Source organism: Rutidosis leptorrhynchoides, chromosome 1 (genome assembly GCF_046630445.1).
Source record: "Rutidosis leptorrhynchoides isolate AG116_Rl617_1_P2 chromosome 1, CSIRO_AGI_Rlap_v1, whole genome shotgun sequence".
Taxonomy (NCBI): Eukaryota; Viridiplantae; Streptophyta; class Magnoliopsida; order Asterales; family Asteraceae; genus Rutidosis; species Rutidosis leptorrhynchoides.
The window spans coordinates 687,663,531-687,680,073 of NC_092333.1; the positions used below are offsets into that span (position 1 = coordinate 687,663,531).

Sequence of the window (16,543 nt, forward strand, 5' to 3'; positions counted from 1 at the left end):
ATTAATGACATCACCCACCATGCTTAAATTTTTTTCTTTAGTTTTTTAATTTTTTAACAAAGGAATTAGCCTAATAATGACATAATCATTTTAGAATTTTAATAGAAACTATAGAAGATATTAAAAGTCAAAATTGTTAAAGAAAGACTTTCTTGTAAAAGTCAAATATTAGAAAATATATTCTATATTAGAAGTTCGACCATTTGAAACTAGTTTCCGTTGATGCTTATGGTTTACCTAACAAAACTACATTTAATGGTAATAATAGGTATAAGACCTAATAATCGTGTTAACGACCATAAGATTTATGGACAAGAAGCGTAAGTTGACGTTACGACTTTTAGGTTCATTTGGGGCCTCGAATTTGTTTAAAAATTATAATAAGCAGAAGAGTTACTTGGAACTTGAAAAGAAAGTCTTGTTTCATCTTCGATTTGGCCTAGATTGATATTTGTACCACTGAACAAATTTATAATTTAATTTAGTGTGGATTCGTCGATAAAAGAATTGACAAAATGATGCTCGTATTGTTGGACACGCTTAAATCGTCGTTTATGGATTTATGATACTCTTTCATTTTCGTGCCCAAACTAGCTTTTTCAAGCTTTTATGCGACTAGTGGTTGAATAAGTCGAGCATTTGTATATTTTAACTTATTTTTTGAACGACGATATACTTGTATTAATAAAACTTCTAGCAAGGAACTAGAAGCAAACATTACAATAGCATGACTTATCAATTGTTCCAAGACACATATTGAGATTACATCTAGATAACAACCATGAAAAAAAAAAATACTTCTACTAAAATCATACAAATCGCCTTGCTTTAAATTTTTCGCCGAGAAGACATCATCATATTCTGGCTCTTTTTAAGCCTCGAGATCATAATGTAAACCAACATAGAATCTTCAAATCATATTAACCAAATACAATAATTGGACCATCGTTCAACATACAAGAAAAATGAGTTTTAGTGACGAAGGTTATATTGGTCACTAATAATACTAAATTGGTCGCTAAATCAGGTTAGTGACCAAAATAGGTTGGTCACTTCTCGTTACTATAGATCCGTCACAAAATATTTTTAGAGACCAAAATAACAAAACTGGTCACTATAGTGACCAAATATTTGGTCACTAGTATCGTATAGTGACCAAAATTTAGTGACCACTTTTTTAATGGTAACTAAATAGCATTATTAGTGACCAAACATTGAGTCGTCACTAAAAGATCGTCACAAATGGAGCATTTTCCTTGTAGTATATAAAACTAATGCACATAATCTTAGCCAAGCCTAATCTGTGTTGACAATTCTTTTGTTGCTCCGTATGCTTCTATATTTAAGTACAACATTAACGTTTTTTAAGTTGATGTGTACTAGTGTAGTCTTAAAACTTTATGCTTTTGTCTTATGAGTTTTAATACGACATGAAAAAAGTAACTTTGTTGTAAAACATGTTCTTGATTATTGATGAACTTACAAGTAATACAATTGGATACTGAAGATGGGTTTAAAATTTTTAATCTGTATTAGGAGCAAAGAGTAACCTAGTGTATTAGAAAAGCTATTTGAAGATTTGAATAAACCATGATCTGAGTCAACCACTAGGTGAGTTACTAGCTGAGTTTGATTTAGCTCTCACGAGTCTAAGACAGTCTTGCGTGTAGTCTCGAAACGGTTAGGTTTGCCAGAATATCGAAAACTATATAAAAAGGTGACACCTAAGAAGAGAATGTTATTATTTTACTTAGAAAACATAACTAAAGGATTATTAATCGTAAACAAGTGATTAATTAAAACAAAAAGGGTCTAAATGATTTGAAAAGCCAGAAAGAAGAAAGAGTGGAGAACTGAATCAGATTCACGTATAGAAAAACTTTGTTAAAAAAGTAACTGCTTTACTAGTCCAAAATGGGTCTGGGCCCCACAAACTCTAGTTTCTACCTTTTCTTCGTCAAACATATTATAGTGGCAGGGTCGGGTGTTTTAGAGTGTCAGGTGGTGGTCGAGTGGTGAAGACATAGACTAGACTGTCGGCAGTGAGGTAGCCAATGGTGCCCGTGGCCGCAAGAACCGGAGGCTAGATGACTTGTGACAGTGTGTTTATAACACTATGAAAACACATATCAAATGTAGAAATTGCAGAGAAAATTATACAGTTAAATTATACAGTTTTATATAAGCGCACCCTAGGATTCTTGAAATAACTATATACTAATGATATTTCCACTCATGATTTTGATAAACTCACCACTTATTTTGCATCAAGTGTTTGTACAATACAAGTACTTAATGCATGATGATAGTGAATTTTTTTTGTTTTTAATTGGTCAGACTCCCTTTTACCTTGATAAATCATACAATTACCTCATTGTGAGTTAGCTGCACCCACCAATGATATTAATACTACCGTTGCTTTGGCTATACTCACGTCAGTTGCCTACTTTCTACGCCGGTCTTAGTAAAAAAGGATTAAGTTATTTTGAAAAATATATTCAACCAACTCCGATTCTTTTACCTATTAACATCTTAGAAGATTTCACAAAGCCGCTATCAGTTAGTTTTCGACTTTTCGGGAATATATTAGCCGATGAATTAGTAATTGTAAAATACTAGATTTATCAAAAAAGTGTGTGGAAATATCATCACCCATATTCGATTCATATACATCATTCAATAGATTATGTATATATATTAGACACTAGATGTTTCTAATCATTCAATAAAAACTGAAAACGAGGCATATACTTATGTACCGTTTAGCCGTCTTTGATAGAAGTCCCATTGCTGACATTGACAATGTTTATACATTGAAAGTGATACAGTATATGTCAACTAGTTTTCTGACCTCTTTTATTTGTAGCAGCATGAGCATGACACGAATGATAAATCAAACGCAATACATATCAAACATTCCATTTCATTTAAGATTAGAAGGAAGTTAAGAAGATCAACCTCATATCTCATAAAAAGACTTGATTGTCCGGAAACCGTGATTCTCTGGAAGTGGTCCATTTCCAGGCCGAACAGAGATCACCACCTCCAACCCTGGCCAAAAAAAATAGTGGGATTTAGACATTTAATATCACCCTTTTTGGTTAGTGAAATCAACATGTAGTGTAGGTGCGTTATCTACCGGCTGCCTTCGCAGCAACCGCTTCTTGAAAGATATCGGTTACAAATAGGATTTCTGATGGCTTATTAACTCCTAGTGATTCTGAAATTTGAACATAACTCTTTGTTTCTTTCTTGTTCCTACAGCAAATAAATTAAGAATCAGGGATCATTCATTAACACGAAGATCATATGCTCAGTAACATATGCATGAAGATTGTGATGGATTGATTACCCCACTGTGGTGTCGAAAAATCCACACAAGTAGTTTCTCAAATCCCCGTGATCTGTATATCCAAATACCAACCTCTGAGCCAATCTGCTACCACTTGAATATATATAAACCTGATGTAACACAACAATTTTCATCATCAAATATGTGATTTCCATATTTTTACGATAAAAAGAAGAAACGGGAACTCACTTTTACACCAGAAGCATGCCACTTTTCAAGAGAGCCAGGGACATCATCAAAAACGACTCCTTTAAGTTCACTTTTCTCAAAACCAGTGCACCAGATGTGACCCTAGATGATCAAGATTCAACAGCTTTATTTATACACACGTAACTTAGAAACATATGGTATTATTGAAACCTGATTTTAAATTTGCTTACTTGTAACTGCTTTAAAGAAGTAATTTTCCTGTCCGACTTTATCATTCCTTCAACGTTAGCGACTAGAGCAGCTATCACCTCCTGTTTACCTGCATCGTCGGATGGAATTGGAACAGCACCAGCAACTCCATTTTGTAAGTCATCTTGTACCTGCAAGAAGAATTTTAACGAGTTGATCTACAATAAGCTAAATGCCTAAAAACAAGAGGGTAATTTAAAAATGAATCTTACTTGAGATCGCAACAACTTAATGTCGTCTTGAGTAGCATCAGTATCAAATGTTTCTTCCAAATGCCTTCTTACATTGTCACGAGCATACGGAAAAAGAACGTCTGTTACAAAGGATATAGGTGTGGTTGTCCCTTCAATGTCAAGAACAATACAGCGCTGCAACAAAAAATTATATATATAAATATTCAATCGAAATAGATCGAGTTATTTTGGTCTAAGTAGCAAATGTGAAGGCACCAGCCTTGAAAGGTGTCTTCGTAGTTTGACCACCTAGAAGTGGTTTGGACCTTTGAATGGGACCATGACTTGGAGTTGACCAGTCCATGCCTAATTGATGAAGTTTGATTGCAGCTTCAAATAGATAGTGGTAGCATTCAGCCTAGAAGATATATTTTATAAATGCATGTTACTACACACAGCATCATATAAATACCCAAATAAAGAGAATAGAGATACAGAATTGATAGTCGTAAGTTATTAGCCAAGTACTATTTTCGTAAAAATATCGAGATAATAGGTAAGTTAGAATATGCAAACAGAAACAATAAGTAAGTTTGAGTATACAAACACAGACCTGGGTTTTGGCACTAATCCAGGAATCGCCCCAAACATAAATACCATGGTTTCGGACCAGCACAGCAGTTGCTTTCGGGTAAGCGTCAATCTGTTCATCATTAAGAAGATGTTTTAAAGTTAATTCACACATAAATCAAGTCTAGAGCTTTCTGCATTTCATAAAACAAACTAATTGAATCAGTAGTTATAAAAAAACCCGTACTTTCGCAATGGTTATATTATTTTGCAAGAAGCTTAATATTCAAGTCTACAAAATAAAAACCCATCACCTAAGTAAATATAAGACCAATGAAAAAGGAACATGCAACCTTACTAGCAAACACGATACAGTTCATGCAGTTAACATAAATAATAAGGGGAACCGCAGAAAGAATACAATAAGTTGGTGAGGGAAACCGCATAAAAGAACATACCGCAGCAGCAAGAGCTTCGGTCAAGTCTCTCTCGTGAGCAGAGTTTTCAATAATGGGAACCACAAGTTCATCATAATAACCATGCCCCTGAATCCCTTTGATCATCTCCATATGAGTAATCTAAGGGGGAAAAAAACATATAACATCTTAAACTAAATCATAACGCATACGCCATCACATCACATCACAATCACCATAATTTTTGTTAAGTGCGCAAAATAGACAAAAAAGATTGATCATCGAATTAGAACAATGAAATTACCCTAAACTCTTTTGCTAAAGGATCAAGCATTGTCACAAGACATGATTCCATTCCATGACTATGAATTACCGCACCCGCATTTCGTTTATCATAAGCCTGTAACATACAAAAAAGTACTACGTAATCAACAACGGCGAATTATTGCAATGTACTCTTAACATGTCATTATAATCATATGCAGGGGCGGACCTATGTAGGGGCAGAGGGGGACGCCCGCGCCCAGTGGATTTGCAATTTTTAGTGCAAATTTTTTTGTTTTTCGATTTTGCCCCTGGTGAATTTTTTTCCCCCAAACCCTTCATAGTTTGTCCCAAAACATTCATATTTTGCCTCAAAACCTTCGTATTTTGCCCAAAAATCTTCAAATTTTGCTCAAAAAACTCTATATTTTGCCCCAAAACCTCCATATTTTGCCAAAACAAATCCCTACATTTAAAAAAAAAAATTCGCCCCTGGTGAAAAAAATTTCTGGGTCCGCCACTGATCATATGTATGAGTAACGTCTCAATTCAACATAATTAAAATTTGCAATGGTACCTTCATAAACAGAGGAGCACAATCAGAACATTTAGGAGGTTTGTGAGGGTAAGGTTTAGGCAATGGTGAAAACAAAATATCACCAGTAGACGACAAGACATACATATCTTCTTCTACCATACGTTCCTTTTGCACACCTATTATCAGTGTTGTAAAAAACCCGATTACTCGCCGATTAATCCCCGATTAATCATTTTTGGAAGCAATCCGTTCCGATTTCCAAAAATCCGTTTAATTAAACGGTCAACGTCAATTGATGGATCAAAATCGAATTTGGTAATTAAAGTCAATCAAAGTAAAAAATAGTTAACACTTTAACATCAATTAAACTAGAATTTTATAGTTTTAAAGCAAAATGAACAATTTTAGACAATTGTATTAAAGATTATCTTTATATTTATGGTTTTTTCTATAGTTACACCTATAATTTTTAAAATTTAATATTAAAATGTATACGGTACAATCCGATTAATCTCCGATTAATCCCCGAATTGTCGATTAATCCTTCCAAAGTCCCAACCGATTAATTCCCAAATAGCGAATTTTGCAACCTTGCCTATTATCATTTACAAAATTAAAACCCTAATTTTACTAAGGATTAATTTATTCTAAAATTAATAATATGCATATAGCTATATTTCATTTCATGGATGTATAGGTTGAGTTGAGAGAGATGATTACCGGAAGGAGACATGATAATAAGCTGGTCGGATTTGGGGACGGAATCGTCGTGGACTTTGGCGGTGATGCTTCCGCCGGTGCCGGAAACCCAACCTAAGGTGTAAAAGAGACGACATAACTCGGTGATTAGCGATTTAGTTTGTTTGACGTGAGATCCATCTAAGTATGCCTGAGAGGTTACCGCCATGTTAACGCCGTTCGCCGTCATCGTTTATTACTCTGTTCTGCTCTGTTTTTTATTATTATTTTATTTATTTATCTTGATCTTATTTATTATTTTTATGATTATGATTATAGAAAAAGGTGATTGCAGAGGCTGCGTGAATTTTAGGCACGGTGGACTGTTGACTGGTAGTGTGATCGTGGAGGCTTGAAACATGCCGTTTCAATTCAGGGTCATAATATAATAAGTACACAACCATTTTTTACACATACATAACTAAACATGCTTTATAGTATTGTACCGTACAATACTGTAAAACATGTTTGATTGTGTATGTGTAAAAAGTGGTTGTGTACATATCACTCCCCTTCCATTTATTTACGGACTAATAATATTACTAACTAGAAAAAAATTCGACCGCGCGTTGCTGCGGTTGTATTCGATGAGCGGTCGAATTTAGATATACGTTGTTTGGTACCTAATATATATAGTAGGTTGAGTTGTTTGTTGGACGTTTATGTATATGTATGTAATATAGGCCGAAATATTTAGTGTTTTTTTAACGATTTTCGTTTCGCGTATAGTTAGTCGCGTTGTGTTCGTAAAATTATTTCGAGTTAAACGGTGGTCTCGGAAAAATTTAACTCACACCGAGCGAGAATATAGGGCCCGTTATCTAGTGTTTTTTTAACGATGTCCTTTTCGCATATAGTTAGTCCCGTTAGGTTCGCCTGATTTTTTCAAGTTGAAAGGTGGTCTCGGAAAAATTTAACTCGCACCGAGCGAGAAGATAGGGCCCGTTAAAAATTCGGGTGGAATTAGTTCCTTTTATTTTAATAAAATTATATATTTACGCTTTCTACCCCTGAAAATGTGTAAACTTGAGGGGCCGTTTTGTAAATTGAGTCGAACTTGAGGGACCGTTTGTAATGTGAATGCGAACTCAAAATGACAATCTGGTAAAACTGAAATTACAAAATCTTGGGGCTCTTTTAGTATATAGGTATAAAATCTTGGGGCTCTTTTAGTATATAGGTATAATAATTATAAATTATTATTTATTATTATAACTAATAATTAACTAGTTACGAGGACCGTGCGTTGCGGCGGATATATATCAATGTTTTCGGTTGGTAATATGTAAACGAAATGAAAAGTCTTGGCGATAACATGCTAAACATTCATGGTTTTATCAGAGGTTGTGCTAATGCGGAAGCATACTGTTTAAATAGAAAAGAAATTTTTATTGTTATAACATATAATTGTTAAGTGATAGGTTGGCCCAAGTCCAATGTATTATGGGCTTAGAGTTCATTAGGGTTTGATTAGGTTTATGGTCTTGTGTAATCTATAAATAGAGACAAATGTTATCAATAATATTCACGGTTTATCATTGTCTTACATGGTATCAGTCGCTAGGTTTTCTTAATCCTACCTACCGCTTCCTCTTCATTTTCAAGTTTATTATCCTCCGGTCACCGACTACTTAGTTGGTGATCCGGAGGCATCCATATTTTTCAATTCATCTTTCTAACAAAAGCCTCTCAAATGTATTTAGCCACTTATTTTATTTATAGCCGTATTTCCTTTCATCTTTTTCTACCTACTTAAACAATACAGCCGATTGAATCTAGACTTCCAAGTTGCTGTTAATCACAGACATCGCACCATGGTCACAAACAAAATACGTCCACAAATCCATGTGACATATCTAGTTTTCTTTTATTTTTTCTATGCTTTTTATCCGTGTTTCTATTTTGTAAATTTATTGTATTTTCTTTCTTTATCGTTACAAATATAGAATGATTTTGTTTTCCCTTGTCAAACCACCAATCCATTATTTTATTCGCACATGAATTGCATACGGTGGTCTAACGCCTCTACGGCCACACAAATGTTTTGTTTATTATAGTTATTTAGTTATTATAAATTAATAATCAGCGTGGGGCTGAGCCGCCTAGCTTGACTAGGTTCCAAACCCCGAAAAAAAAGAGGAATATATTTAAAAAAAATCTATTTACAGCATTGAAGAAAATTGATATTGTCGACAAAGTTCTCTGCCCAAGTTCTGCTCAATCCTTAGGCAAAGCGAGCCACGACGTAAAAAAAAGACGTTACGGAAAAGGAAACGCAGTCAAGCAAGACACAACGATATCAGCGAAATCAATTTATTTAGTACAACAAATAAGAAAAAATAAATACCTTTTATTTCTTTAATATTTAATATTTATTGTTTTGCTTATTATGTTTATTGTTTTCTTCCAGTCCGAGCTTTAGCGATTTCGCCGCTCGGACTGCGGGGAGTGTTAGATGATAGGTTAGTGGCCCAACCCGATTACGGGCTTGGGTCCGTTAGGGTTTATTAAGTTATTAGGGTTTCTTGTGTAATCTATAAATAGGGACAAATGTTATCAATAATATTTACGGTTTATCATTGTCTTACATAGTTATCATTATCAATAATATTTTATTATTACAGTATAATTTTTTATTTTTTCTTCTATCCCTGTTTCTTGTTTCTCAAAGAAAAACGTACCAAAAATAAATATAAAAATAATTAGAAGAAAATCGTTTCCTTTTTACGTTTACTTCCCATTTTTATTTTTATTTTTATTAATCAAATCTCTTATTATTATTATTATTATTATTATTATTATTATTATTATTATTATTATTATTATTATTATTATTATTATTATTATTACTACTACTTTTTGATCTCATGCCACCAATCAACGATTATCAATTAATTCGGTGCAACAAATATGAGAAAAAAAAGTAATTTTTGTTTATTTGTTAGCGTTTTCTCCAGTCCGAACTTTTGCGATTTCGCCGTTCGAACTGCGGGGGAGTGTTAAGTGATAGGTTGGCCCAAGTCCAATGTATTATGGGCTTAGAGTTCATTAGGGTTTGATTAGGTTTATGGTCTTGTACTCTATAAATAGGGTTTTATTATCAATAATATTCACAGAGAATTCATTCTATAACAATAATATGACCTCATCACAAACAATCTTGCATTATTTTTGTCAGTATATAAGACATACAGTAGCAGAACAACATTGTCTGAAGTATTTGCACTTTTGCAGTTCCTTGTAGAATTCACCCTTTGTAGCAACTCACCCTCTTCTGCCTGAAGTTAATAGCAATCTACTCTGTATTAGAAATGTGTGTTACAAATAATTATTGAAGTGTTGTTGTGTTCAGAGGTGTATGAAACAAAATGTTACACACACCTAGGGTTGTGCATGGTCCATACCCGGACCGGACCAGACAATACCCGGACCGGACAAAACCCAATTTTTTATAAAAATAGGAACCGAGGACCGGACCATCAATATACGGTTCGGTTCGGTCCGGTTTCGGTCCAATCGGTTCGGGTAAAAACCCGACCCATATATATACTTTTGAAAAAATGTTATATATATATTATATCATTCCATTATTTATAACGCACGTCATACAATTATCACTATATGCCATACATAAATGAAAAAACTTAATCATATAAATAAACCAATCCAAGTTCAAAATCAACGTAGAACTATGATAGCGTATATATGTATACACATAGAAACGACCTTATTGAGTTTAACGTGTACGGGATATACCAATTGTGAACCATTATTTGCTTTGGCTCCAAGATATGATACGATAACTAAAATTCCTATTGTTATTAAGATATTGTTTACATTGTTATCATGTATTGTATTTTAGTATATATGTAACGTAATATCTATATGAACATTGCCATAATAAATATATATAATAATAACAAGGATATATCAGTAACGTAATATATGTGGGCTACAAATATATATGTTTTCTCGGTTCGGTCCAGACCAATGGTCTTTTCGAGTTTAGTCCGGACCGGACCGAAACCCGAAATAATGAAGATATATGGACCAAGGACCGGACCAAATATTCTTGGTTATTTCGGTTTCGGTTCTGTTCCTCCTCGGTCCACGGTTTTTTTCGGTCCCACCCGGACCATGCACACCCCTACACACACCAACACATAAAAAACCATTTGTCAGCGACGTAATGATTCGTTGACAGAGCATTTGGTAGATTTAACATACTATTAAATTAATAAAATGTGGACGCCTACCTTCGGGGTCAATGGCAACAAGAAACTCATATAATGATACACTTATTGTAGCCATTTGTCTCGGTGACATGCAGGTTGACACGAAATCAATGTCATTACCACTAAAAACCTCATCGCATACACATTCTTTACCGCTACATTCTTTTTGCTTTTTCCTACTTACTCTACTATCTACAATGCATTCACCATCGCAAAACCCACAATCACTGATCATGTATAAGAAAATACAGTTGAACAACACGTAAGCAATAACTTAAACACATTAGATGCAATAATATATTATGAAATTACCACATGGAGCAACAGCTTACAGACAAAAAAATTTTGAAAGGTATGGACTACAACAACAAAGAACATATTGCAAGGAAGTGTTTCCCAAATTACAAATAAGTCTGATAATTTTGCAATAAAAATAGAAAAAATATAACTTAAAAATTTACATTTGGTAGTTCCTTTAACTATTTCATCTGAGACAATAGATCAATGTCGACAATATACTACATCAATTGAAAACAGTGGATACATAATAAGTATACATAATGTAATCGGTGGCGAGAACTCACCATGGCGACGATGACCGCAACACCAGCTGCTATAAACACATAATATGTTACATCGGTATTTCGAGAATTCAAGCGTTATTGCTTTTCGAGTTATCTTTCATCAAAAGTAAGCATCATCTCTACAGCAATCAAATTAATACAAAGTCATAAACATGAATATAACATTTAATTATTCCACCTTATTGCAGCTAGGTACATGTTCTTGAAGAAACTTCATTCTGACTAATTCTTTCTCTCCTAACCTAAATAAGCCAATTACCAACCAACATATCTTTGTGACTCTTAACATTAAAAAAATAACAAAAACTCAAAAAAGCACAAAATTTATACCCCTTCAGCAAGGTTGTGACTGTTGGTAGCCTGAAGTCTTTTAGCCCCGAGACATCGATAAATACGAAAAATAACAAAAAATTACAAGTAATTCTTAAATTATTATCTTTTTGTTATTCCTTGATTTCGAAATTGTTTCTCTTTTTCTTTCGTTGTGGCCAGTAGATAGCAACATAAACCTTGGGTTTTCGATTAAGCAGGATCACTGACGAAATTTGTTCAAGATCGTTACTTAAATTGGATTTAACATATATGCCCTAATTTCTTCCCCAAATCTTCATTCGATTTAAAATCAGTAAAATCATGAAAACTTAAGTACAACATACCTGAGAAGTAGATGTTATATATTTGGTAGATTGCATTGCAATTTAAGAGTTTTTTTCCTGGGTTTGAAGAAAGGTTCAACTTTCAAGCATGGAGATGGATGTGAGGACGTATGGAACCATCTGGAGATATGTGAAAAAAATTTGCTGCAATGATTTTGCTACAGTAATGTTGCTACCGTATAACAGTGTTTTTTGACGCCGTGTCAGGAGACGATTGGTTACCGACCTACCACAATTAGTGTAGTATATAATAATTAATAATTCATTAAATTAATACTGTAGATTTTTCTATAGATAACCTTTCCGGCTATCCTTAACCTTAAGAATTTAAAACAAGCAACAAGTACATTAACAATAACTAACAACTACATGAAAAAAGGGAAAAACTGCTCCTAAACTACCAATTTGTACACATTTTTGAGCTAAAAAATATTCTTAAGGATCATAGAAAAATCCATCTAATAATTAACTAATAATAAATTAATACTCTCTATGTTTCCGTCGCAATTTAATATTAATATTAATTAATATTCGTGTTTTTCTTTTTGAAATTTCTCAAATTAATAGTCAATTATACTATTAACAAGAGTGAATATTGACTTCCTATCAGTTTTGAAGTTACTGTTCACGACTTTTTGATCTAAATATATATTTTTATGGTATTTACGAATAGTAAAAATTCAAAATATTCGCTGCGAAGCGCGATCAAACCTCAATTTTTCTTCCCATCAATAGATAAAAAATGAAATAAAGTTCTTTTATACTTATGCATTTAAAACAAAAAAGTATGTAAAATGTAAAATTTAAAAAGTAAAATTATAAGTTTCGACCGACAAGTTTAAATGCCAAACAATAACTCGAGCATGGTGTTTTGGGTTGAACTACCCAATTCCTAGGCCTAACTTCAAAAGCGAATCTCTAGCGTGATCATATAGGGAGCCCGCTAGTCCAAACGTGTACCCTTGCCTTTATCCACGCCGGAGCTTGCAATCACATACACAATACCTCATACATGCTAGCAATTTAATATAGCATACCATCGCAAAGTATAACGCTAAATCTTCAAGACCACAAGCTAGCACAATCGATAGCATATATAACTCAAAATATAATATGCTACACTACAACACATAACCATTGTTAACCAATAGTACAAAGGAATGGTACTCGAATTTCCCATCGGTGTTCATAACAACCATTAGAGTACTTAACACGTCGTACACTAACCCCACGGGTGGCATCTTAACACATCGATACTTCACCTCGGGTGGCGTCTTAACACGCCGACACTTCACCCGTGATAGTCCTTGGAGCGGCATATTAACACGTCGATACTTCACTCCGGGTGGCGTCTTAACACATCGACACTTCACCCATCATAATTTCCAGAGTGGTGTCTTAACACGTCGACACTTCACTCTTCACGTGAAACGTGGTGTCTTAACATGTCGACGCTTCACGTCTCGCGCTACACAAATAAATACATTATATACCTATGCATATAATTATTCCACTCACCTTAATCCAAAACGAAGGTAAGCAAATAAGCTCTTCACCCGTCAATGAGATCACCTATTACATTAACATAAAATCAACACTTATCCGAATAGGACTTCCGACCTGCCCAAAATGACACCTAGTGCAAATGTTCATCGTTTGCACTTACAACTCCAAACATAGGCCTAAATCACCAATTATCACTAAGTTAGTGACCATGGCATTAAATCACCCATCTACACACCACTAGGTCATTTAAAGCTCATTTGACCCATTTCAAAGTCAACACACCCATTTGGGTCACCCCTAACCCAAATAACACCCATTTACAAAATCACAAGGTGTGCTAGTGATTTACAACCATTTAAGACCCATAAACACCATTTATCACTTGAAACCCTAGGTTAGTCATTCTTGAGTTCTCATGACTCAATCTTACCCAAAAACCCCCAAATCACTAACAAATGGGTTTTAAGTTCACCACTAACCCAAACCCTAACCCTTAAACTAATTTAAAGTAAGGAAATCAAGATTAGGACTTACCACCACAATCAAAACGTAGCTAGTAACGAGATGCACAACTTTAACACTTGCACTTTAACCCGAAGCAAGCTCCTTCCTCTTAGATTTGAGCTCTCTCTCTCTCTCTCTCTCAAATGGGTTTCTCTCACTAGAATTTAAGTGGAAGAGATAAGGTGGTTGAAAATGGAGTAATAGCACTCCTAGATCTGATCTTGTGCTTTAAATTCGTCCCACAAGTGAAATTACCAAAAAATCCCCTTTAAAATATCTCAAAAGAAGAAGGCTAGCCCATCAGACCCCAGCCGCGCTGCGACCCAACACTGAAAATGAGGGTCGCCAGCTTATATATATATATATATATATATATATATATATATATATATATATATATATATATATATATATATATATATATATATATATATATATATATATACACACACACACACACATTATATACAATTCGAACTTGGGTCTTACAAAAGTTGTCTGACTGGCAGGTTTGGTCCGGTTTGATCCGGTCCGGTTTGACTGGTTTTACGGTTTTGAGTTCTTTTATCTTTCTTTATTTAATTAAAACAATAATATTAAATAAATTAAATAAGTTTGATAAAGGAGTAACCCTCAAAGTCCTGGACATTTTTTGTGATTGAGATACTATTGTTATTGCACATTAATAATATTGCAACATCAAATTCCATAGCTTCGTAGTAGTAAGGGAGCAAATGTCTTGTCAACAGAATACAAGTTTCAAGCAAAACCATTTTTGAAGTTGTTTGTAACAACCCAACCCATTAACCATCCGAAAATGTGCCATAAAAAAAAATTTCCTGGAACAGTTGATCTGGACGGCGTCCAAAAGCTTGGACGGCGTCCAGCACTTAAGACTGGGACGGCGTCCAGCCATCTGGGACGGCGTCCAGATGTACTAAAACATTCTGATCAGTTTTTTCGAACACACGCGGGCGAAAACCCGCTTCCCGACACTTTTAAACCAAAACACTTTCACAATAGATTACAATAGTTTAAACTAAGAGTTTTTCACAATAAAAACCGAGTTTTACGACACCGGGCCCACATCGACCCAAAATACCACAAGTGACTATTTCGACCCATTAGTTTATACAAAAACATAGACCGAGCATGGGATTGGGGACACGCTACCCAATCCTAATCAAAATTCAAAAGCAAGTCTTCTAAAGCAAACTACGCAAGTCCACTAGTCCCCGCGCTTACCCGAGCCACCGCATCAGTGCAATCTATAAAAATGTAAACAACGAGAGGGTAAGCTAACGCTTAGTGAATGATAATATACTACATACATATATATGTATAAAATGGACACGCCACAATAATAATCAAATAGAGCATACCGAAGCATCCAAGTATAAGGGAAGCTAAACCTAGCATATTGTACGTTCACTAAGCACAAGCTAACAACACCAACAATATAGTATGTTCGCAAACAACGTTGCGAACAATGCCAATAAGCTACAACCAGAAGGTTAGCTACATCACGTCAATACAACATTATACGTATACAATATATATATAACAACGCGTAAAACTCCCAAGGTTAACCATAACGTTATGGTGCTACCGGCTCGTGGTTCACACCATACGCAATTGAGTCATACTCTTTTATAGGGCTACCAGCTCGTGGTTCACACTCGATGCTACCGGCTCGTGGTTCACATCAATTATTTTATAGTGCTACTTGCTCGTGGTTCACACTCGATGCTACCGGCACGTGGTTCACATCAATTATTTTATAGTGCTACCGGCTCGTGGTTCACACTCGATGCTACCGGCACGTGGTTCACATCAATTATTTTATAGTGCTACCGGCTCGTGGTTCACACTCGATGCTACCGGCACGTGGTTCACATCAATTATTTTATAGTGCTACCGGCTCGTGGTTCACACTCGATGCTACCGGCTCGTGGTTCACATCCTATCACACACACACATTATGGCACTACCGGCTCGATGGTTCATACCATAACATTCACAAATAAATACGCCATATACACATACGTATAATTGTTCCACTCACAATACTACCCTTCGCCATTGGGGTTATATCTAAGTCCACATCACAATATTAACCCTTCGCCATTGGGGTTATATAATCCACATCATACCGCGTGTGATAATGTACACACAAATTGTGCACCCCGCCAAAGGTGGCCAACCAAAACGCACAACCGTGCCAATTGGACCTATACACAAGTCCATCAAATCCACCTATATGTGAAGTGAGCTCTATAACCAAGAAACACTTCACCCCGACCCGCACCCATCCTACACATACATATGCACATAGGATATTAACACTCACCTAGTCGTCTTGATGAATGCTTCCAAGTAATCCGCAACGCGCCAAATGGAAAGTACCTATTCCATTATCACAAACACAACAACACAATTAGGGTTGACTTACAAACCAACTCAATTGACACCTAGTGCAAATTCGACCCATTTGCACTTCCAAGCATGAAACGCGCCCACACTAACCAATATCCACTAACACGAGTGAAAATGGTCCTAACACACCAATTAAGCCCGAACACAAGTGTTAAACACGTGTCGTACCCAT

The 16,543-nt window shown here is 35.0% G+C and overlaps 1 protein-coding gene and 1 long non-coding RNA gene across 3 annotated transcripts; both read right to left on the minus strand.

Annotated features, from left to right (window-relative positions):
* Positions 1 to 2,668: 2,668 nt before the first annotated feature.
* On the minus strand, positions 2,669 to 6,800 carry LOC139886055 (probable bifunctional methylthioribulose-1-phosphate dehydratase/enolase-phosphatase E1 1). The gene is made up of 12 exons (XM_071869795.1): positions 6,433 to 6,800; positions 5,752 to 5,888; positions 5,215 to 5,310; positions 4,953 to 5,072; positions 4,538 to 4,627; positions 4,205 to 4,342; positions 3,964 to 4,119; positions 3,733 to 3,882; positions 3,542 to 3,643; positions 3,353 to 3,462; positions 3,140 to 3,258; positions 2,669 to 3,051 (listed from the first exon to the last, which is right to left on the minus strand). The coding sequence occupies exons 1-12, from the start codon at positions 6,638 to 6,640 to the stop codon at positions 2,960 to 2,962; spliced, it is 1,518 nt and encodes a 505-aa protein (XP_071725896.1). The 5' UTR covers positions 6,641 to 6,800; the 3' UTR covers positions 2,669 to 2,959.
* Positions 6,801 to 10,405: 3,605 nt separating this feature from the next.
* On the minus strand, positions 10,406 to 12,058 carry LOC139886056 (uncharacterized). 2 transcript variants are annotated; one of them, XR_011772242.1, is made up of 4 exons: positions 11,926 to 12,058; positions 11,270 to 11,804; positions 10,707 to 10,877; positions 10,406 to 10,597 (listed from the first exon to the last, which is right to left on the minus strand). It is a non-coding gene; the product is annotated as an uncharacterized lncRNA (long non-coding RNA). The 2 variants fall into 2 exon arrangements; XR_011772243.1 differs by having other exon boundaries at positions 10,707 to 10,912.
* Between the last annotated feature and the right edge of the window lie 4,485 nt (positions 12,059 to 16,543).